This window comes from Buteo buteo, chromosome 13, assembly GCF_964188355.1.
Source record: "Buteo buteo chromosome 13, bButBut1.hap1.1, whole genome shotgun sequence".
NCBI lineage: Eukaryota > Metazoa > Chordata > Aves > Accipitriformes > Accipitridae > Buteo > Buteo buteo.
In genome coordinates, this window is record NC_134183.1 from 32,100,701 (window position 1) to 32,124,276 (window position 23,576).

Consider the following 23,576-nt stretch of genomic DNA (forward strand, 5'->3'; position numbering starts at 1 on the left):
AACCCAGTGGCCTTCTGTGATGGAGTGACTACATCAGCAGACAAGAGAAGAGCTACAGATGTCATCTGTCTTGAGTTCGGTAAGGCCTTTGACACGGTCCCCCACAACATCCTTCTCTCAGAATTGGAGAGATGGATGTCACGGGTGGACTGTTTGGTGCACGAGGAATTGGTTGGATGGTCATGTCCAGCGGGTAGCGGTCAACAGCTCAATGTCCAGATGAAGATCAGTGACAAGTGGTGTCCCTCAGAGGTCCATATTGGGACCAGTACTGTTTAGTATCTTCATCAATGACATGGTGGAACTGAGTGCACCCTCAGCAAGTTTGCAGACAACACCAAGCTGAGTGGTGCAGTCGACATGCTGGAGGGACAGGATCCCGTCCAGGGGGACCTGGACAAGCTCAAGAAGTGGGCCCATGGGAACCTCAGGAAGTTCAGCAAGGCCAAGTGCAAGGTCCTGCACATGGGTTGGGGCAACCCCAAGCACAGATACAGGCTGGGCAATGAGTGGATTGAGAGCAGCCCAGAGGAGAAGGACTTGGGGGTGTTGGTTGACGAGAAGCTCAACATGACTCAGCAATGTGTGTTTGCAGCCCAGAAGGCCAACCATATCCTGGGCTGCATCAAAAGAAGCGTGGCCAGGAGGTCGATGGAGGTGATTCTCCCCCTCTACTCCGCTCTCGTGAGACCCCACCTGGCGTACTGTATTCAGCTCTGGGGCCCCCAACATAAGAAGGACATGGACCTGTTGGAGCGAGTCCAGAGGAGGGCCACAAAAATGATCAGAGGGATGAAGCACCTCTCCTATGAAGAAAGGCTGAGAGAGTTGGGCTTGTTCAGCCTGGAGAAGAGAAAGCTCCAGGGAGACCTTATTGCAGCCTTCTAGTACCTAAAGGGGGCCTATAAGAAAGATGGGGACAAATGTTTTAGCAGGGCCTGTTGCGCCAGTACAAGGGGTAATGGTTTTAAACTAAAAGAAGGTAGATTCAGACTAGATATAAGGAAGAAATTTTTTATGATGAGGGTGGTGAGGCACTGGAACAGGTTGCCCAGAGAGGTGGTAAATGCCCCAACCCTGTAAACATTCAAGGTCAGGTTGGATGGGGCTCTGAGCAACCTGATGTATTTGAAGATGTCCCTGCTCATTGCCGGGAGGTTGGACTAGATGGCCTTTAAAGGCCCCTTCCAAACCAAACTATTCTATAATTCTATGACCACTTCTGTTATTCACTACACTGTTAAAATGACATATTGCTCCCCAAATCCTTTCCTCGTCCTCTCCCTTTCTTCCCGCAAAACTGACCTCCTCACACATAGAAGGAACTCTGTCAAACAGCAGAGAGATCTGTGCAGAAACACACAGGAGATGCTGGCTGGGTATGCCAGCAAACACGTGTCCAGGTTACTGCATAAAGAGAACGGGAACAACTTCCAGAGCTACAAAGCTGAGAACTCACACTCACTTAGAAATATGTTTGACTTGACCTTCAGAGCTACTAACAGGCCCTCTTGTCTGAAGCCGATAGGTGGGTCAGAAGGTTTCTGAAAAGTTCAATAAATACAGACTTCCAGTCTAAACAGAGCTTGGCACGAATAGAATCCTCTCCTGTAGAGCCGAGAATGACAGACAGCCTTGGAGCCTGTATGAGATTGTCACTAGGAAACTTCTGCCTCTCTTGTTTTCAGTAAAAAGAACAGCTCCAAGGTGGTTACCATGCCTCTTAGTGCCATGCCTTCAGTCCCTTTAACTAGTACAGAAGACACTCCAGACCCACAACATTTCTCATTCAACTGAAAACAAAGAACCTGATTTTATCAAAATTAATTCCGGAGCTTCACAGAATGAAGCAATTGTTTCTCTGACTTACTCTATTTTAGCTAGTAGATTTTTTTTTCCCCCTAAGGCCATTTGGAAGCTGGATTGCTGCTTCTCTCCACTGTCAATGTTACAAAAGAATGTCTAATTAGACAGAGTACTGAAAACAGAGCAGCAGCATGACCACCTCAACTGCACAACAAAATAGAAGAGATCTAAAATAGGGGAAAATACAGTGTTGTACTCAGGTTTATAATAGAGCACTTGCGCAGCTTGAGAAATGCTGCAGACTGGACCATGCCAGTTTCAGACCGCATCATTACTGACCTCATTTAACTTTACAATTAGGCTGCACAAGGAGTTGAACACGATAGCTATGTTCTTCAGAACTATGACTATTGGATGACTTCAGATTTCTAGTCCATACCTATGGAGCTATTGTCCAAATAATTTTTTACCCTAAAAACAGTGGCATATGCACATAAAAAAAGGAAATCCCACAAACTTGCTTTTTATCTCCTTTTAAAAGTACAGCTTAAAAATAAATATGCATCTTGCATTATTACTTAAAAATCTATAGTAAAAAGCAATTTTTTAAAAAATAGGTTATTTGATACCTTTAATAATTAATTTGTTATGTCTGAATACCAATTAAGAGACAAGAACAACACCGATATAAGGTCACAGCCTGTAAAGAGATAGAAGAGCACTCAAAGGGTCTTCCCTCAGGTGTCTGGTAGAATCAGCAATAACTAGACATCATTCCTGACAAACATTTGTCCAACACATTGACAGAGACCTCCATCATGGAAATTCTAAATGTTATCCAGTCAATACAATCTATTCTTTTTTATATCTTTACCATGAGAAGTTTTTTCTAACATCAAACCTAGTTTCCCTTGCCCCACTTTAAATCTATTTCTTCTCATCTACTCCACCACAGAAAGAAAGAATAGGCTTCTCTTTAGCACTCACAAGTATTTGAAGATTATATCTGCCTCCCTCACCAGTCGTCTAATCTTTAGACTAAACAACTTGAATTCATTCAAACTTCCCACAGGGGCAAGATTTTAAAACCTCTTGAGGATAATCACTGCTGCCCTCCATTTCTCTCTAAATTGTCCACTACTTTCCTGAAAAGCAGTGCAAAACCCTAAGTATTCCAGCTGAGACCTCACTAATGCTGAGCAGGATGGAAGGTGTACAGGCTGCAAGCCTTCTTAGACATGCCAATGTCTATCATGAGTGAACCGTTCACAAGAGCACAACAGGAAAGTTCAGCAGTTTCCAGCTCTGATCTCTAGCAATTTAAATCTAGCAACAGAGTGTGGTTTGGGTCCAAATTCTGTTTCAGACATCTCCATCTCTGTAAAAGAGCTACCTAGGAGCAACTCAATGCTTCTGCTAATCACTCCATGTTTGAGCACTGCTCTCACTCACATGAGCTCTTCTTCCCCTTTGTCTTACATGATGAAAATGCTCCAAAGCTTGAGTAAACTGACATGGAGCTATTTGTGACCTGCAACACCCCATACAATTACTCAGCTAATTAACCATGATGAGCCTCCTTTAACCAAGCACATCTTTATATTAAAAAAAACAAAACAAAAAAAAAACCCACACAGAACAAAAGCCACCTTATTCCCAGAATTTTATTTAGATTGCATTGCTTTATGCATCTTAGTCTGTTTTCTACATTTACCTTTAAGTATACAAAATCTGAATATTTCTACTGCTTACCTTTCTGTGTTCAATTGAAGGCTGTGGGATGACAAACTGAAATCCCAGCACTGCTAGGGAACTGAGAAGTCTGAAAAAGCAAACAGTGAAACAGAAGATGTAATTACCACTAACACAAACCACACATCTACAACTTATTACAGGGCTTCAAACTGCAAAAACTTTAGACACTTGAAAACCATTACTAACCAAAGCAGACTCACTAAACTGTATGAAATGTTCTTATGACATTCTCTTCACAGCAGGCAACAGAAGGTACATACATGTTTGTCTATCTCTAAAGCAAAAGTGCATCAAGTAGAATCCATTGATAGTATCTCCCATAACTTTATGTTTAAATTAAAATATTTTTGGCAGTACATATTTTAACACCTCAGCATTTGGTGTCAAACTCACATACGCTTTACAAGTTTTCTAAAGTGCTATGTAAGAATTCACCCATCTGTGAACTAAGTCTGCTTCTAGCTCTGGCTCCTCATTTTACAGATGAACACTCCACCTCCAGCACACAGGAAACACGCAAAGAATCACCATGATTTTGCAGAAAATAGGTTCTTCCCCAACTGCCTAACACTTGTGGAAATTGAATAACCTAATGGGCACAGAAGATGGAAAGTAGTGGACACAGCTCACCAGAGTCTCAGGATAAGCAGCCAAGCATCACCCCAGTCCCCACATCTTCAGTCTGAAAGGAGTCATAATGGGAACCAAGCCCAAACAAACTTTGTTCTGTCAAGCCTCACCACCATAATGACTCCTAGGAGCCCATTACAAGTTCGGCTCAGTTAGCTCAGTCTTTTGTTTGCTATAATTTGCACCGGGGACTGGTTTGCCCCCTTCTAGCAAGCCCCTTCATCAGAAAACACAGAAAGGTATGAGAAGTAGGATTAAGATATCTTTATTTCTACCAGGAGTTTGACTTTTCAGTCCACAAAGAGTATGCTTTGGACCCTCTATAAAGAGGAAAGCTGTTAATGATTTGCTGAATTTCATTGCAGAAGTAAAACTGATGGATTTGGACACAAAATCCATCTGCAAACTAATGGACCAGACAAAATCCAGCTGTGCTTCCTACTCACAGTTCCTTCCTTTGCTCCCTACACAGTAACCCTTTAAATATTTCTCATTGTTTCAGGTATTTTCAGAGACAGATCTCCTAAACCGAAAGAGGTATTTTTATACTAAGCATTTCATTACCACCGATACAAATATTTTTCTACTAGGGAGAATTTTTTTCTTGAGTGTTCTGTGCTTGTTGTAGCTAACATACTGCAAAAGGAATCATTGGGTAACTATTGATTGCACATGGCCTACCATCACCTCATCACCACAGTCTATGCCCCTCTCTCTCAAAGCAATAAACCATTCAAAGGCAAGAAAAAGTCATTACTTCCTTGCTGCTACATCAATTTACAAAAAAAAAAAAAAAAAAACAAAAACAATTAAAACACTTTAAAAGTCCATTAGAAGGAAGTATTATATTTCACAAAGCTATTTTTTCTGATAAAGCGAAGTACAGAGGTGGCTGAAAGCAGAGCCAGTGTAAGGCACTATAAAGAAACTGCACTAAGAGTCAAAATGTGCAGTTCAGATCAAGACCCAATAACACAGTGGTGGATGGAAGCCAAATGCATGAATGAAGAAACTGATTTGCCAATCACACCTGAAATCAAAGGTAGAAATAGAAACAGAACTCAGACCTCCAAACTGCAAAATGACAGCATCAAGTCTGTCTTTAGATGACCTGCATATCCCTTTTTCAAGTGCTCAAGTGATCTCCCAACTATTCTCAACGAAAACATGACAAGCTTCTAAGTAGGCTGAGTGCAGTCTCTGACAGGCCCAGCCTACACCCTCTACAAATTATATTTAACCTTCTTTTCAGAATCTTCCTACCCACTCCCTGCTTCCTTATGACTTCTGCTCCCTATAATCCCTCAGAGCATGTGAAAGAAGGTTCAAACTTTGCATAAGGGAATTAGTGCTTTTGTCCTCAACAGAACAGGATTTTTCTGACCAGTCTGAAGGACTACAGATTTCCACGCATAAATTCTTCTGAAATCATGTACAAGGTTGGGAGTTCTGAACTGAGAACTGTAATCTTCAAAGCAAATTACTTACCAGATTAAAGTTTTCAGTTCTAAAAGGCAAACTTTTAGTATATGTGTGATTACTCCATGCCAAGCTTTTCCTGACCATTCATTCATTAATGAGGTTGCACTGTAATCACCATCTGTGCGTACATGCTTAAGGACAATTAAGCTAGTTTTTAAGTTCACTTCTGCATCTGCAATTGGATCTCTCAGAAACAATGGTATCAACTTACTATTTCAAACACACAGGAAATCTGCCAGGAATACTTAAGCTATCCTGAGGTAAGCCTCTAGCTTCAAATCAGTGTGCGGCTATTTAATTTTTTTAATGTTGTATCCCTCAGTAGCTTGCTTTGGCTAACTTCTCTGGACTAGGCTTTTTTTATTTGTCATGCTTGACTAAAATTAGGCCCCCCGAGCTACAAAAATAGGCTTCTCCAATTTCAGTTGGTTTGTTTCAGGTTACTGTGCAGAAAAGCCAAAAAGAACAAGTGCTCCTCAAAGGCAAAACTTTTCAAGTATACGGGAACAGGTCAGGTACCAATTGCAGCTGATTGATGACTGTTTAACTCAGGCCTTTGTGTAAGAACCTTGCTGGTGCAGCCCATGCTCTCACAGTTAGGGCGCTATTTGGAGCCAAGTACCTAGTTTAAAGCAAAGTAAGGCTTTAAACTGTCAGTCTATCCAAGCTGCAAAGAGCAAACATGCTCGCTTTCTTTTACTGGCAATACCAATTTCTGTTTAACGGGCAGGGTGCAGAGCAAAGTAAAGCAGTATTAGCTCTATTGTAGGAGTAGAAAGAAAAAGTTTGCTATTTAACACGTCATTTAGGAACACCTCTCAGAGTTCTTCCTGTCATTGCAGTATTAGCTCTCCATGAATGAAGCTGGAGGGTACCAAAATAGATTTCTTGCCTGGTCACTGTCCCTTAGTAGCTGTATTTTATGAAGGGCTATCATGGCCAACTATGGATTGTCCAGATAGGAGTGAAAGTATTTTAGCCAAGTGATTAGTACTGACTAGTGCAGTATGGCTCTTGCCTCACATTCCCGAATTCCTCCTGAATGAAAGTATGCAGAACAGCCTAAGTCTGGGACAGCTTGGGAGGAGCTACGCAGGGAGAAGTCTCAACAGGAAAGATAATACAGGCCGTGTCAATAAAATTCAACAGATATATTGTGATGTAGAATCTGCCCTGGCATATTAGGAGGGTGCCAGAATTGCAATTCAAAGATTGATGTCTGAAATTCACAAGAAGGAAGGTTAGATCAGAGGTGTTACTAACAGTATCTCCATATAAATGAAAGAGCATGCAGCTTTTGTTCCTCGCAGGAGGCCAACTTTTGTTCATGTAGCATCACAGCTGCTTGTTTTATCTGAATCTGCTTGCCCAACTACAGAACTGGACAGACCAGCTTAGAAACAGTTGAATGTTTCCTTTGTCAGGAAAGCTGTTTGAAAGGTCTTTCCTGTTTGCCCACTGGCAAACTGTATCAGGAATGCATAATATAAATCCCTGAATGAATGGCAGCACAGGTACTAAAACATGTAAATCGATAATTTAAGCTCAGTGACTGTAGTTGTACAGCTTCCTCAAAAAAAAAAAAAAAAAAAAGAAAAGAAAAAAAAAGAAAAGAAACTGTCCAATAATACATGCCATCACATTGGCATACACTAGCTAGCAGATGCTTTAAGCATAAACGAACACCAAGAACTTCCTTTTTTTACTATCACCAAAGAATGCTATGTCTCATATGCATGTACTTGATTTTTTTGGTCTTTGGACAAGATTTTTATTTATCCTCTTACGATACAAATACTTTTAACACCAAAGCAAGAGACAACCAAATTGATATTTACTGCAGTGTGTTAAGAGCATATTAAATAAGATTTTAAATGTTTTGTTGCATCACTCACCTCAAAGAAACTATTAAACTGTCTACCATGATCCTTTAATGCAAGGTGTCTTGAAGTGAAAAATACCTCTTCACTGTGGTACAGCACAATGCCAATCACACACAAATCCTACAGAACGAAAAGAGAAAAACATTTAACACTGCTTATTCAGTATTTTCCAGGATGTCTATTAAACTGAATACAGACCTACATTAGTCATCCCTACTTCAATTCTTGGGACTTTACAGCAATTCAAACTGGAAATCCAGTGTGTTACATGAATAGACTGGACACACCCCATTTTTTGCAACAGGACTTCAACAGTGCCAAAGTGCTTTGCTGAAAGGCCATGGGATGCAAATTATTTATTTGATTCCCAAGGATGCAAATCTGATGTTAAAATTACTTGCCTTTTTATCTCACATTCCTGGTATGTCACTTGCATGACAATAAAGCAAACAGCTTTATTTAAAGTCTTGTGTTAATAGAATTCATAGAACTGGGTTACCAATTTCTATTGTCTAGTAATATTATTAATATACTCTCCATTTTGTGAGCAATGCAAGGATGATTCTGTTGTGAGTGCTCATACAGTCTGCAGAAAAAAAAAACAGAGAAGAGCAGTGTTGTTCCATCTCTATTACAGATGGCAAACCCAGTCACAATGAAGTTAAATGCCTTGCCCACAGTCATGGAGGCAATCTGGGGTTAAACAGCATTCTAAATACAAATTCAACTGATCCTTATTTCTATCATTGCATCATGACTACTGCAAATGCATAGAAGCCCTACCAGCCCTTGAGAGGGTTATTACGTAGGCAAACTCTCATTTGTCTGGAAACACTCTCAAACGTTCAGACACCTGGGGAGTTCTTATTTTGGTAAATTTGTAATCATATATTGGACACCTAAAATGCTGCACTGGAATTTTCAGACAGAAAAGAGATCCTTGAGGTAAGGAAATACAATATAAATCAAGGGGAGTGGGAAGGGGAGAGAGGCTAAGAGGAAATAAACCACTATTAGGACTGAACCTAAATCCATACATTTCAGACCTCAGTCAAGCACTGTCTGTATCTTGCCATTTACAAGTGGTTACATGTCGAAATGCAGTGGAGTGGACACAAACAAGAGAACATTACTGTTCATAGATGAAGAGCTCTCAATTTCTTACAGGCAGCCAGATAATTAAAATCCGCATAGAAAGGAACAAGACTTAAAAGAACTTAAAAAATGTGCAGTTAGATAAAGTACAGATCTTGCTGCTAGAAAACATGGATTGTTTGCAAGTAACTGGACAAGCTAAATATTCCCCCCCCCCAACAAAAATCAAAGAACAAAAAATATATTTTAGGAAATACTTCTAACAACTTTAAAAGAAAATTCCTTTTTTTTTTAATTATTTGATCATTGAGTTTTTTAAATGAAAGGCATTAAAAGCTGAATATTTGGAAAAGTATAATGACAGAAGTTCTGCATGTAACAGGTTTGAGTTAGTCATGAGGAAGAAAGCACTAGGGCTCAGCTAAACTTCATGCTTTTTTTCTGCAGTTCCATGGTTGTCAGAAGATCTAAGAGGCTTTCTCAAATTTATTCACTAACTTCACTGCTTAATGTTGTACAATTGTTTTTTTAAAAGATGGGCAGCACTTCTGTAAACAGATTTTTAGTCCAGATTCCCTGCAACGCTTTACAGCACTTGAGCTTTTAGCACAGTTTCAGAAAAAGCTACATTCCTTTAAATGTTTGGCAAGTCCACGTACACAGCACTAACACAAAGCATTTAGACAGATCTCCTAAAATACTATTTACTAACAGACATTTTTAATTGTGAAGGAAACAAATGTCTCACTTCCTGCAACCTGACTCTTAATTACCAGGCATACTGAGGCAATAGTCCTTTATATCACTTAATTAAAATGGAAGATATGCATATAACATGGATTGTAACCACCATGGTTTCAAGTTCTTATCGCTCTGGTTTTTCCAGATGTACTCTCTCTCTTTTTTCTTTTTTTTTTTTTCACTCCACAATAATTTTTTTATCCAATGTCCTTGTATAGAGGGAGACAATCTCAGCAGAACATTGTTACAGGATATAAACTCACAGAAAAAGAAACGTGCACTCCCCTAATCCACTCTGTAAACTGCATCGCATTTGAAAAGTGGAAAAGATACTATTCTAGATCTACTTTTGCGAAGAATCAGGGGAGGGAGCTACAGTGTTTCTGGAGATTGTTCTAAAAAAAGTGCTTAAAATCCACGCATGTTTTCAATTTTTTCAGTTCATCTGGATCTTCGTTGTCAATGGCAGGTTGCATTACAAACTCAACTTTCAATAGTATTTCAATGCCTTTTTCAAAATACTTCTTACTGCAATTCATAGATGCATTTCTTTTGAAATATCATTTGTAGCACATAGCGTAAAAACTGATAAGTATCTAATTGACTTAAGAGGTTGTTTTCAAAATTATTTAGGTGCTTAGGTGCTTACAGCCTAGTGAAAGACATGTCATTTTGGCAGTGGTGGTTTTGATATGAAAATGGGCAAACGTGACAATCATTTCCCTCCAGAAGATCCAGGGCAAAATGAATACCTGAAATGGCTAGACAGTTAACACTAGGATTAAATAACATGAATTTTGGCATGGAAACTTTAAAAAAGCCTGATGAGGTGTACTACGTGCTACTGACTGCAGTAAGTCTTGCAAATGTAAAAGTCAAATTACCTTCCCACATGGGGCTTAAAAGCACTATAGACGGATCTATTACAGCAGAATAGATATTAATATATCAACTGTAACAACTCAGACTCCTGTACTTCCGCAGAGTTAGCAAGACTTTCTCCACTGCGTTAAAATATTTGACATTTCAGCAATCTTCCCCATTTTAGCTCCAAGTGGGATGAAAACAAAATCTGTGAAACTGGGCAGGGCAAAACCAAAAACCACCCACCCTCCCAGCTCCCCCCCCCCCCCCAAACAAACAAACAAAACAAACTAACTAACCAACCAACCCAACACACGGGATGGAACAGAATTCAAACCTCCTTTCCAGAACAACCATGGCATGTCAAATAAAGGGAGAGGTGTTTCATTGCACATAATAAAATGTGCATCAGGTCACATTAAATGAGACTGGATAAAAAGACCTTGATTAAAGTCTCCTCCCCTTTCACACTGCGGGTGAGTGATCCCAACACCTTTAAACTGCTGCTGCTGCCAGTCTCAGCAGTTTTACTACCAAGTAATGAGCTAATCACAACTATTTGTCTTGATATTTACTGAAATTTACTCTGACGCTTATTCTCAACATTACCTGCGGAGTCTCCTTAATCATCTCAGCCTAGCAGGCCACTTGTAGTCAGACACTGCAGCCCTTTGTCAGCAGGGCTCAGATGAGTGTCTAAGTGAAATCAGAAAACAAAAATCCTAATTTGTAACAGAGATTTCAAAAAGGGGCAGAGCTGGATAATGGCAGTAACTCGGAAAAAAAATATCTAGTAGACTCAAAGACAATCCCAGAAATTTGCTGAAATGGACACAGCAAGATTTCTCAAAGGGTTAGATGATGCAATACACAAAATTATCCGGACAGACACCACAGACACTGTACAGAAAGTTAAGAAAAGAGGAAACAAGCCTACTGGGAAGACAACAGTGAGATATCCCACTTTGCTAATTAACTTAAAGAAATGCCTTCCTACAAAGCAGTTTGAAAATTTGCAGAAAACCAATGAATTAGTTATCCTAACCTCTTAAATATCATGGGACCACTCACATGCAATTTTTCATGTGACTATACCCTTTGTGTGTTGTGAGTGGATGGTATTTCACTTTCATGAATTCCAATGTCATTTTAGCATCAACCTATACTTCTCATAAGTCCTGTCGACTCACATATATCCATATGCATCTACGTACTAACTGTAACAGAAACTTCTTAACGTGTGCATATGAACAGTACCTACTGAAACAATCCAAGACAATCTATTTTAACTCACAAGTACGTGAGATAGCATATGTTTCTACATGATGTAACTCAACAAAGTTCAGAATAGCTCTGAGCTTTTAGCCTATTTTATCTTGTTGACTTAAATATATAGCAAGCCAACTTAAATTTCCTTCAATATTTATCTTTCTGGTTAGACTACATACCTTGCCAGCTACTGACAATGGCAACTTGAAGTCGCTGTGAAACTTGAGCATCATTCCGAAGTCATGTTTCCACTGATGTGCAAAACTCTTTTTTTGTATTATTTAGGAAAAAAAATCATAAATAATATTTAGAAATACTTAAAGAAAAATATTATACCTTTAAGATTGCCTTTGAATCTGTTGCCTTGCACATTGATAAAGCATAGCGTATCTATTAGTTTAGTTGTTCACACCTATTAAATGTTGTTCAATGCAAGTCCTTTGGATTGCAATCAAAATTCACTACATTCACAAGACTTTGATAAAGCACCTCACAGTGCAGCAGGGTTATCTAGCTACACAATTTGTGCATACATCCAACAGCTTGGACTGCAGCTGTTGACCCCTACCCCCAGAGTTTTAATCTCTTCAAATATTCATTAACTACATTAAAACATACACTTGCCTCTGAAAGCTGTGTAACAGAGAAAGCTAGCATTAGATCTGATGAAAAGTTCTGATGCTTACATGGAGCAAACATTTTCATTAAAACAATAATGTCAAGTTACTCCACCTAACCCTGAAGGTGCCTCTCTGTTTTACTTTAAATGCTTTGAAAATGTTAAAGTTCTCCTTCTGGGTGTGTCTAGAACTACTGCAGTCCAAGAAAGTTCAGTGCCTGTCTCCAATCTAAGCTTGATAGAGATCCAGAAGTTTTCATTTCTTTGCCTAAAATCTCACAGAGAACCACCCCACAGTCCAGTAAGTATACTCCACAAACAACATACAGGATCAAGCCTCTTACATTCACAGGTGCAACCATCAACTGTCTTTTAAACATAGCCTCTGGAATCATCTGCTTTTGCATAACAGCTTGGTGACTCATGCCCCTGTGATAGGGAGCCGTGACTCAACAGTCTCTGCATGAAGTGGAGAGGCACTCCCTGGTGCCTCAGGGCCCCACCTCATCCACTAATCTAGGTGAAGGTGCCTACATTTCTATAAAGTTGCGCTTCTATTTGGAAGCGCAAAAGACCCTAAATAAAACAATAACTGTGAGGTTGAGGGCCATCCTGGAGTAGTCTGAAATTTCGGTCCCGTTTCTAGAGCTGTTTCTTAATTCAGCGAACATTCCACTTCTCAAAGAACAATTCCAGCTCATTTCTTTGGGATTCAGTGAAAAAAGTGTGCAACCTGATTATTTGGCATCCAATTCTATAACATGTAATTGTCCTCTGAAAATCCAGGAGACAAACTAAAAGATGGTGAAATCCAACAGTGACCATACACATGATTTCCCAAAATATTCATTCAAAAGATACAAATTTGGGCTTGTAAAAATACTGTTATGCTGGAGGGTGCCACAATTCAAACAATTTTGCTTCAGTCTTTGTTGAAGTGCATATAATTTAATAAAAGATCTAACAAAGGTTGTGACATTAATCTTGTAAGTAAAGGGGAAAAGCAAGAAAGTGTTTGTTTATAGGTTGTGAGCTGCAGTCATATTACATATTACTAGTAGGATTTGTTTCTTTAATTTTCCTCTAGATTTTGGCCAAATCCCTGGCATTATTTTTAAAGCTGTGTTTAGTAACTACAATTTTTAGAAAAATGATTTTTATTATGATGACAGTGTAGGTGGACAACCTCATTTCTAACTGAAAAATGTTTTGCCAGGAAATCACAGCTCAAAGTGCATCTTTCAGTTCTTGAATCTATGTTGTCTTCTACAGGAGCGAATTTAGAAAACGTTACTAAGCTCCAAATTAGGGACCTATAGAGCTTCATCAGGTCATTGACCTTTCCCTGACTTTATTGTCTTATTTTCTAAGGACAGTCTAAAGTCAGGGTAAAGTTTTCCACAATTTTCTAAGAAGAAGTAAAGCCAGATACTATATTATACTGAAAACATCCCTCAATTCTTCAAAAGCCTTTGTAGGCAGAATAAAAGGAAACTAGAAGCACCTCCAATAAACAGAGGATAGACCAACTGGTTGTAGCATGTATTTAGTATTCTATTTTATACAAGTTAATTGGTATTGCTGCGCTAGGGTATGGATACAAAATATGCACTCAGGTATCTGTAAGTACATAAAAAGAAGCCCAGCACATAATTAACAAATCTAAGGTAGCCAAGCCACATGGTGGTGGGGGTTTTTTTTACCTTCCCTTCTTTCTCTAAAGAGGCTAGTACAGGAATCTTGATACCAGCTTGTCACCATTCACTGATCTAAGGAATTCCAACTCTTGCCATAGCTGTTCTGTATCACTAGTGCAGAACAAACTGGATAGACCTTATATATGATGAGTATGTAAGGACCTGAGCAATTCTGTTCCCATCTGAAAGTACTTACTCAATGTTCAACTAGTATATTCTACTTGTGTCATGTAGACACGGCTGCAAATTCCCTTTGCTTACAGATCCACTAATAATCATTGCACACACAACCACTAAGGGCAGCCTGTTCCACACTTAATCAGCCCAGAGAACTGAAAGAAGTCCTAGCAATTTCAGCATTTGAAAACTATGAAAGGTGCTACTCATCACAGCTCTACATATTAGAAATCATCATCTCTTTTAACAAGACACATTCCATATATTTTAATAAATTTTGCTCTCCTTTTAAAGAACTTGTTTGCCACAACCTGAGTATTCCAAACCAAGGATGTAGAAGTAACTGCTGCACATGTAAGAGGGAAGGGGAGATTACATGTTAAAGACCCTCTTCATAAAACAATCATTCTTAATCTTTCCATAATCCTGATCAACATTAATCTGATTATTAATATTGAAAGATGCAGAAAAAGGAATGGTTAACAGCCTAAAAAGTCAGGTGGAAATACCTGACATCTCTATAAGCACTGATTCAAAATATAGGTGAATCCTTCATTGTTGTGACAAACAAGAGAAACAGACTTGTGTGAACTCTGCTATGATTAAACAACTACACACTTGCCTACAAAATGAGCAGGAAGAGCATGAATTTATTTTCAACAAGTTACTGTTCTAGATACTTTTCTACCAAGCACAAGTAGCTATAGCGGTGTTTTGGATTTCATTCATACACTGCTTCAAGATGCACTCCATGTTGTGGAGACTCAGGTAAAACTGTCTGCTGTGACTGGTACTTAGTATGCCCTGGCTAGAAATATTTAATTGAGAAAGTAGTATGTACAAAATGTCAGTCTTCATATCTGTTTATTTAGTAAATGTCTTAACAATACTAATATTGCAAAGCATGTAACTGCATTTCAGAGCAACTAGGGATCCCTGAAATTTCTTAGACCCTCTTTTAGACGTACTAATTTCTTTACCTGTAAATATGTCAAAGAAAATGAGCTTTTCTTACACACCTTTCATGACTTGCTTAACGACAGCTGTTTTCAGAACAAAAGGTGTCTCTCTGAAATCAAAGAAAAGCTTCTAAATTTCAACCTATCTTAGTCTGAGTTTCTTCAAAACATAGGCTTGCAAGAGCATTTAATTGGGGTTTATATCAAGAGGTAGATGATGGTTCTGAGGACCTACCATCTTCTGCATGAAAACTAAGGACCCACCAGCCTCACTCGAAGAGTTGTAACACATCCTATTTGCAAAGGTCATAGAAAACAAATATTTCAAAGCTAATCGAAGGCACATGTACAAGGAAAGTGACAGACAACATATTTCAGTAGTATAATCAGCTATTTCTTAGTGACACATCTGGGAGACACCCCTCTCATCAAGTAAAAATCACATATATTACATAATTACTCTGCAGTTAGAAGATACCTTCTTTTTGCAAAGAGGAAACATTGTTTTTCAGCTGTCTCTTAAATGAGAACATCTGTCTGGCAGAACACAAGTCTTTTTTTCATTTTTTTTAAACCACTTACCATACGAATTAACCTCAACACTGTTCGATAAACATTGTAAATATATGCCCAAGCACCAATATCCTTCACATAGAAAAAAAGAAACAAAATATAGGAGCCTGTGCTTCAGAGAATAAATTTTTTGGCCTGAGCATTAGGCAACATTCCACAGCATCACAGGTGAAGATCAGGTGTTCCTGGTGACAAGATACCATTCAAAATAAATATTTCATTTACTGGTAAATAGATGTGTGTCTCATTAGCCTACCACAACTAACTCTCTGCATGGCTCCAACACAAATAGAAAACCTGATGTGAAACTTCCCATTCTCCAAATTAGGGCCGATTCACACTAACAGAATAGTATAAAGAGACAGCAGAGCTCTGTGAACACACAGGAACATTTCTAACAATATAAAAATCCTGAATTTTATAGCTCTGATTTTCTAAGGATGAAATTAAATGGTAGATGAATGCTTAAATGTACCACTGTCCTCGGGGGAAAAAAAAAAAAAGAAAAAAAAAATTGGTGTCCCTGTCAAGGTACTACCTAAACATGTAATCTCAAAGTACCAGCTTTCACAAAGTTCCTTCCGTCCTGCTCGCAAGACTTCTGAGGTGCTTGGGGTACCAGCGTTAGAACACAACAGGGAGGAGAGTATGCGATGAGGACTTATAATCTTTGCTCACTTATTCAGAAACAAAATATTTTCTTTGGAGTATCAGTGGAGGAAACATCTCCCTGCATAAGTAATACCTCCAAATAACAATGCTTTCTGGAAATACTTTTCTGGGAAAAGAGCAGACAAGTGATAAAACTGTATCTGTACAAGGACACTCCAAAAGTCAAACCAAACCACTTTTCAAGCTTGTTAGCCAACCTCTAATGGAAGCCTTCTTAGTCCTTGGAAGAGATCACTAGAGATCACCCAAGTTACCTGAGGGAATATAGTCTTGTCAAGATTGACTAAATATTTCTCTTCTCCATAGCTATTAATATCCATTATTGTCAGAGATGCTTAATTTTCTAAAGTAAAACCCTGTGCAGCAGAACAGATACTAACGAGAACATGTATCTATAAATATGACACAGGCATCCATTGAAATTACCGTTAAGATCCTTGAGGCTCAATTCCATACTTTGGCTACAGCGACTCCAAAGGCTTCTGTGGCATTATTTTCTGTGTACAGAACTATAAATGGGATAAAAATCATTCCCAGGGAACTTCAGAGATTTCTCTGCCTGTTGTGTAGTTCTCTGGTTTGGGTTAAGCATTCTAAAGAAAAGCTGGCATTCCCTCAAGACTTGAATGGGACTTTGACACAGAAGAATGATTGAAAAACAAAACAGAAAAAAAACCAACCCCAAATCCAAACTTACTTGTTAGTACAGGTAAAAGCAAGGCAATTCAGTGTCAGTTTATTAGCCTGTCTACTTACAAAGAAAATACATTTATAAATGGATATGCCAGGCCACAGCCAAACAAGTATCTCTCCCCCACGCATTCCAGCAGCAAAGGAAGGTGGTCTTGGTAGTCCAATGACTCTACCACTGTCACTCAATGAAGCACTGCACTGCAAACCACTGGCTTCCTGTACTGTCTCTAATGGAGATTAATGTGGGTACAAATCCCAAAATAACTCATCAATTCCTTTTCTACACAAGTTTTCAAGGACAAGTGTTTTAACATACATTTCAATACTGCCGTAACTGGAGAGAAAAACAACAGCGACTACCTACTGGCGTACATTTTGTACTAACCAATGTCTGAAAAATGTGACCAGGGCCTTCGTAATAAACATTAAACATGATTAAAGTCCTCTTCCATTCAGTTTGCTCCTGCAGGCAGCAAACCCAACTGCTTTATTTTGGCAAAAAGAAGAGGGGTTTGGGTTTTTTTTTTTTCCCTTCATGCAATTCCCACCTGAACTGAGCTCCCCTTAAACCAAAGTGACTAGCACTGCTCAGGTAACGGTACTGCTGCAACCCAGTTGTCATTAAACAACTAGGCAATGACTTTAAGCCACTGTACTGTACTGGGGCATGGAGGGGCACAGGTGTACCATGTTCTTAAAAGCACAAAGATTCAAACAATAGAGTGTCCTCTAACATTCGGGAGAATTTGGGCACTAAACACCTTCTAACCAGGTGCAGTATATGAGAGCAACATAGGGTTTCAACTGGGTAGTGGCCAGATGCCAGGATGTAAGAAGCTTCTCAGGAACCCACATGGGGATACGTCTTAGAGACCACTGAAAAATAAGAGACCTATGCTGTGATACTATGGCATTCAGATAAATCCTAAACATGCCTTTACCAAATAAAACATAACAAATTAACTGCTCAGGTCTGTTCTGACGGAAATTTCATATACCTAATAGCAAGACTTGGGTGCTTTATTTTTAAAGTGCAGTTTAAACTGCTAGATCATGGACAGGAACACAGCTCACCATGGTAGCTTATGCATCTTGCGTTGTAGATTTCAGAGTCTAGGCTCCTGAAACATCTTGAAATGAACTAGTTAAAAAAGATTGTTTAAATTACTTTGTTATAAATAATACTGTAAGAATTAGGAGATTCTAGCTTATTGCTCATTAAAATCCTCTCTGATATGAGGCTCCCCACATACTGGCACAGCAATGCAACAATGGAATTTGAAGATTTATTGTTTTCTTTTATGTTCCTACATAATGATGAATGATAGGTCTAATGAGAGGTCTTACAAAAGCACTGTGAAATTAAGTAGTTCTTTCATAATTTTGAAACAGAATATGAGGGAATTTAAACCTAACATGAAACAATAAAATATCAAGGGATCTCTGACAGCTAAGTGCAAGAATGACAGTAAGTCGTCGTGTAAATATTTTGCAAATATTAAATTCTGCATGCAAATAAATACAGGTATAACTCAGAGAACACACTGAAGAACTGCTTCATAGAGTTCTGTTTAGCCTTCATCCACAATAGAATTTAGATGAGAGCTCCGGCACAACAACATAGACATTGAATATCCTTATCCTCTGGGCTGGATATACACTGAATCTTATAAAAAGTTCACTGTTACAAAACTGGATAGGCAACCAAGATAGTAGCATCAGATGCCAATTGTGCTGCTACGCCTTTACGATTTAAAGGGGTACATTTGCAGAGGTGCATCTCTTCTTTATAGGAAGAAGATGTTAATGGAGATAAAAAGGAAAACGCTAAGTTACCAAACTTTAATTAGTAAAGATGTCAAACAGTATCATTGTGTCTTTTTAAGAAAGAGAAATGAAGATTCACTATGATTAGTGACAGCAGAAGAAATATAAAATTCATATGTTCAGAAACCCAGACACAATTTATGTTCTCAATTCTACCCTTTGAGACTGAAGCTGCTCAATATAATTTTCCTGAAGTCCTTATTCAGTTCAGGTTCAGTTCAGACTTCCAGAAATATCCTAATGCTTGTATCAATCATACCTCCATGTGGTGAACCCTTCAGCCTCCTGCATTATAAAACTGAACTGCAAGATCCTTTAAGAGTGGGGAGTCGAAGTTATTTATTCTTATCCTGTCAGTTTGAAAGGGATTTTAGACACCCTACAAATCTTGTCTTGCTGCTATGCCTCATGTGCACTGGTGGTCTAGATGACAGTTAGTATTTCAGTCTATTTAACGTAAACTGCATAAACTGTTACACTCCTACAGGAGATATCAGTCCTTGACACGAAAATACAAAGATAATAATACATTCAAGGAATCTCAGGCTATCAGTCAGTGAGCAGCAAAGTTGAAACATTTCACTTGCTGCAGATTAAAATCTCCCTATTAGGAAATATATAGTTTGGCAGATGCTGTCCAGGGGCCTGCGAAGAATGAATTTATGGTTGACAGATAAAAGATACTAACCTCATGGAATCACCAACAACCCTTGTCACCCTTGCTAATAGCGTTATGCAAAAAACTAAACTAATGAGCGAGGAAGACTGTATTCTGTTTTGACTTCCGGTCACCCTTTCCAGGTCAGGTTCTAGGCTTGAGTTTTTCTCAGCCTGTAAGTAAATCTGCCACTGCTTTCAAGGGAGGTTTGCCTGACAGTAGGTCTAAGACTTGACTGTATAATCTGACTTTGAAAGAACTGAATTAGTTTTGCTACTTGCAAAGTCAACTCACTGAAGCTGATGCATATGATTACCCACTCTCATATCTGCAAAAGCCAGAAGGGTTGAAGAGAAAGAACAGTAAGAAATACCATACTTCTCTACAACTCTCCTCCATGGGCTTGCAAAGAAAGGCAGGTTAATGGAAATCCCCTTTTTAACAAAACAGTGGAAACCAGCACTACAGTTAGTCACAGCACAGTAAAGAGGTGACTGTATCCTGCCTTCCCACTTCGCCATACACTACTTTATTGAGTATAAGTTAGCTTATTCGCAATCCCATCTCGCAACACAGCAGTTTGGGCAAAATTATTACACTTAGTTTTGAGGGACCCTGCATCCCACAGCTCAACAACATACCTGGATTAGGAAGATACCAAGAGCCGGAAAGCGTGACTACCACAATACAAGTCTACCCACTGACAGCATATACAGCCTTCTGGCTGTATCTAAAATCAGTGGTGACTTCACATTAAAGTATTATTTTCTGCCTATATATAACAAAGGTTATAATGCATAAGCATCTTTGCTCACTATTTCTGTTGGTCAGATGTAACTTAGAAGTAGTTTCAAGAGTTGGCAGCCATGCAAGTCACAACAAAATCCACTCTCACCTTTCACTTCTCTTTTCTGACCACAATAAATGCCAAACCTAATTCAGTTCACTGAACTCATCTACAATGCTGAAACCTCTGCCATCATCATAGCATGTTTAGGGAACTTTTGTAACCATTCTTGCTCAAGCAAACTTATTCAAGTGGCTGGGATTTTGCCTACGTAAAGCAAGGGCGAAGAATTCTGAATAGGGCCCTTACTGCATCAGGTTAAAGGAAATCAAAGGTCATCTCTTGGCAGTAGAGCCTGAATGTATTTGTGCTTGAGGGCAGGTTATTACAGTGCACTGACCTTCACCTGATATCACTTAATGCTTCAGGCAAAATATCCCTGCATCTACTGACTGAAAAATGGGGATTTAAAAATGTGAATGAGAGACTTCTTTAATTTGCAAGACAACAAGAACAGCCAATTACAAAGTGCTGGCAAAGAAAACTGAGTAGCTCCTCCAACACTGTGGACTTCAGTTGCTGCTTTAAATAGTCCCTATGCCACAGGCAGAGAGCATGCAAGACCAGTAGTGATCTTTAAAAAAAAAGTGACCAAGTTTTGTATGCTTGCTTTTTGTTTTTTTGTTTGTTTGTTTTTTAAATCGGAGTCTACTGCTGTTGTGTAAATTGCTTAAGGTCAGAAAATTAGGGGTTTATACAGTGACTTGCAATCTTCTACTTGAGTACTCACTGTTGGAGATAGGTGAAGACTTGCTGAAAGGAATGCAACTCAAATGTAATCACTCTTTGGGCACTGCTTGACACTATTTCCTAGTTAACCATAAAATCTGTATGGTCTGAGTAAACAGGAATTTTGAAAAGCCCAAAGTTTTGAAAAGCCCTTCTAACGTAACTTTAGGAAAACAGCAAAACAAAAAGCAGAAACAAACTCAATTGCCAGCAAGGTACATTTAGAAACGGTTTCTCCCCCTCTTCCATTTCAAAGCAGTAGAAACAATCACAATTTAATCACAAACAGCATGGTTCAAAAGAAGTCAGATCAGTTTCTGTCCAATTCTAACAGTATGAAAGTAGCAAAGACATTTTAGTCCCTTCATGCCCTCATAATTCAAAACTGCATAGGGATTTTCTTCTTGTTTAAAATAATTACTAATTATTTAAATTTTAAACATGCTCACAAACTATCACTCTGCATTCAGCCCTGGTGTGATGAATTTGGCCGGCAACAAATACAGGCAGAAGGGACAGCTTCATGACAACTGATTAATTACAGCAGCATTGTCAGTGCCTAAGTAATAAATCTGAACCTGATCCTGTAAAATTATAAATATTCCTATGAGAAGCAACAAAAGCACTCCAAACTCCTTAATGCCACTGGGAGCAAACCCCTGAACTGTAAGGGGAAAAAAAAGAAAGAAGAAGAAAAAAAAAAAAAGAGACAGTCTTTTTGATGTGCAATATGTATTAACAAGTACAAGCAATGTTTGAAGAAGTAAAAGAATATAGAAAATTACATTTTTAATGGCTGCTTAGCACTACAAAAAAAAATCAGCACTGACATCCTGCCTTAACCCCCCACGTTTAAACACATGAACAGTATTTCCTGGGACATCAAAGCTGAACAATACTAACAGTTAATGGTTAACACACTCTATTCTTTTAAATCCTTATTCTTATACTGTTCTAGTTAAGTGCTTAAATTCTACATACAGACCCAGAAGATCTGCAAGGAGGTTTGCCCGCCGTTCCACACTACTTCCCAGTGAATGTAGCTCCATGGAACTACAGGAACGTGAGACAGAGCTTTCATTGCTGCCAGATTAAGTAATTGCATCCATTCCATGTAATTTATCACCCTTTTGGGCAGCTTGTGTCATGGGATGTCATTTTATTGCAATTATGCAGGGTGGGATTGGACAGGCTCTTGCTTCTCTTTGCCAATCTGATAAGCAAAATAATTTCTTCTTTTTACTTTCGTAGAAACTACATGTTTTAGATAAAAATAACCAAACAAAACTACAAGTATAATATACAACCAACTAATAGCAGTCTGGTGTTACCAAGCCAGGACTACAGCAAGCACCTTTACCATGGAAAAAAATCCAGGACATCTGAAAACTTTCCAAGTCAACATTTACTCTTGCGTTATTGTCAACAGTTTGGCTGAATTTGCCATTTAGAGATAGGTTTGTCTTTCCATGCGCTTCTCTCCCGCTAATCCAAATAGAGTATCAGGGGAATCCGCTTGATTCAGGATTACAGATTTTAGTCATAGGATATTCAAGTATCTAAGTGATGTTTTTCTCCTGGGGGAGTAGTATTCCATGCTCACACATATCCAAGTGCTGATCCAGCAAGACCAGGCACAACAAATGTTTTTCACCAAGAAGCAGCTTTCGTGAAGAAGAGCTTTTAAAAAGGGCTTCTTTACCCATCCTTTTCCCTAAACAAGAACAGCAAAAACACATTCCAACTTAGGTATCATGACTCGCGTAGAAAGCAACAAGCAGGAAACCACGCTCCTTCTATGCAATGTTATGGACAGTATCCCTAGGCTCACAATAAACGTTTAACTTTGGGCAGCCTTCTCCTCCTGTTCTTTTATCTCACTAGGCCATGCAGTCACAAAAGACAGACCTTGCCCCACCTCTTGGGCAAGCAAGGTCCAAGGTGTCACACCAGCCCTGCTTCTACACTGACAGAGACAAATTTGGAAGGATTCTGCTTACTACCAGGTTTCTCTGCTAAACTTCATTCCTATACAAGAAGAGGTCAATACAACCCTCAGACACAGATTAAGTTCAGAAGTTGAAACTTCTGTGGTCATAACAGTTATCGCTTGAATTTAACAAAAAGGGAGTATTCTTCTCTTATTTATTGCAATATTTTACAGAGTTTGGGTTTAGGAAAAAAGCACAATTAAGTCAGCAAAGTGAAATCAACAAAAATGCAGGGAAAAAAAAGGTAGCTTTCTAAAGAACTTCGTTTCTCTCTACATTTAAATTACATCTAGCTATGTATAACTTGTGAGTTTATAGCAGTCTTAAAAGAAGGGGAATACAGGATCACAGTTATGAACAAGCGGATCCTCTGCAAAGGGTTGAATTTTATCCACCAAATCCTGTAATTTAAACTTTTTTTTTTTTTGGTACATAGAGAGTCTCCCAAAGGCCCCAAGTTCTAGGAACCGACTATACAACAAGCATAACTCCTGTTAAAAGAAAAAGTTACTAGTGCCTGTACAGTCAAAGACAAGACTGCAAATAATAAGGGCTCCAAAATCATGGTCAGATACATTCCTTTTAGCATTTCAGGATCTGTAAGCCAGT

The 23,576-nt window shown here is 38.8% G+C and overlaps 1 protein-coding gene across 2 annotated transcripts in view; it reads right to left on the bottom strand.

The window, feature by feature from the left end:
* Positions 1–23,576, bottom strand: part of THSD4 (thrombospondin type 1 domain containing 4) — a 334,612-nt gene that overhangs the window by 305,943 nt on the left and 5,093 nt on the right. For both annotated transcript variants that reach the window (XM_075045410.1, XM_075045411.1), the window contains exons 2-3: positions 7,569–7,676; positions 3,559–3,628 (exon numbers count right to left, since the gene is read on the bottom strand). In XM_075045410.1, coding sequence (XP_074901511.1) covers positions 3,559–3,628; positions 7,569–7,597 — 99 coding nt within the window. In that variant the 5' untranslated portion in view covers positions 7,598–7,676. The remainder of the gene's footprint in view (positions 1–3,558; positions 3,629–7,568; positions 7,677–23,576) is intronic.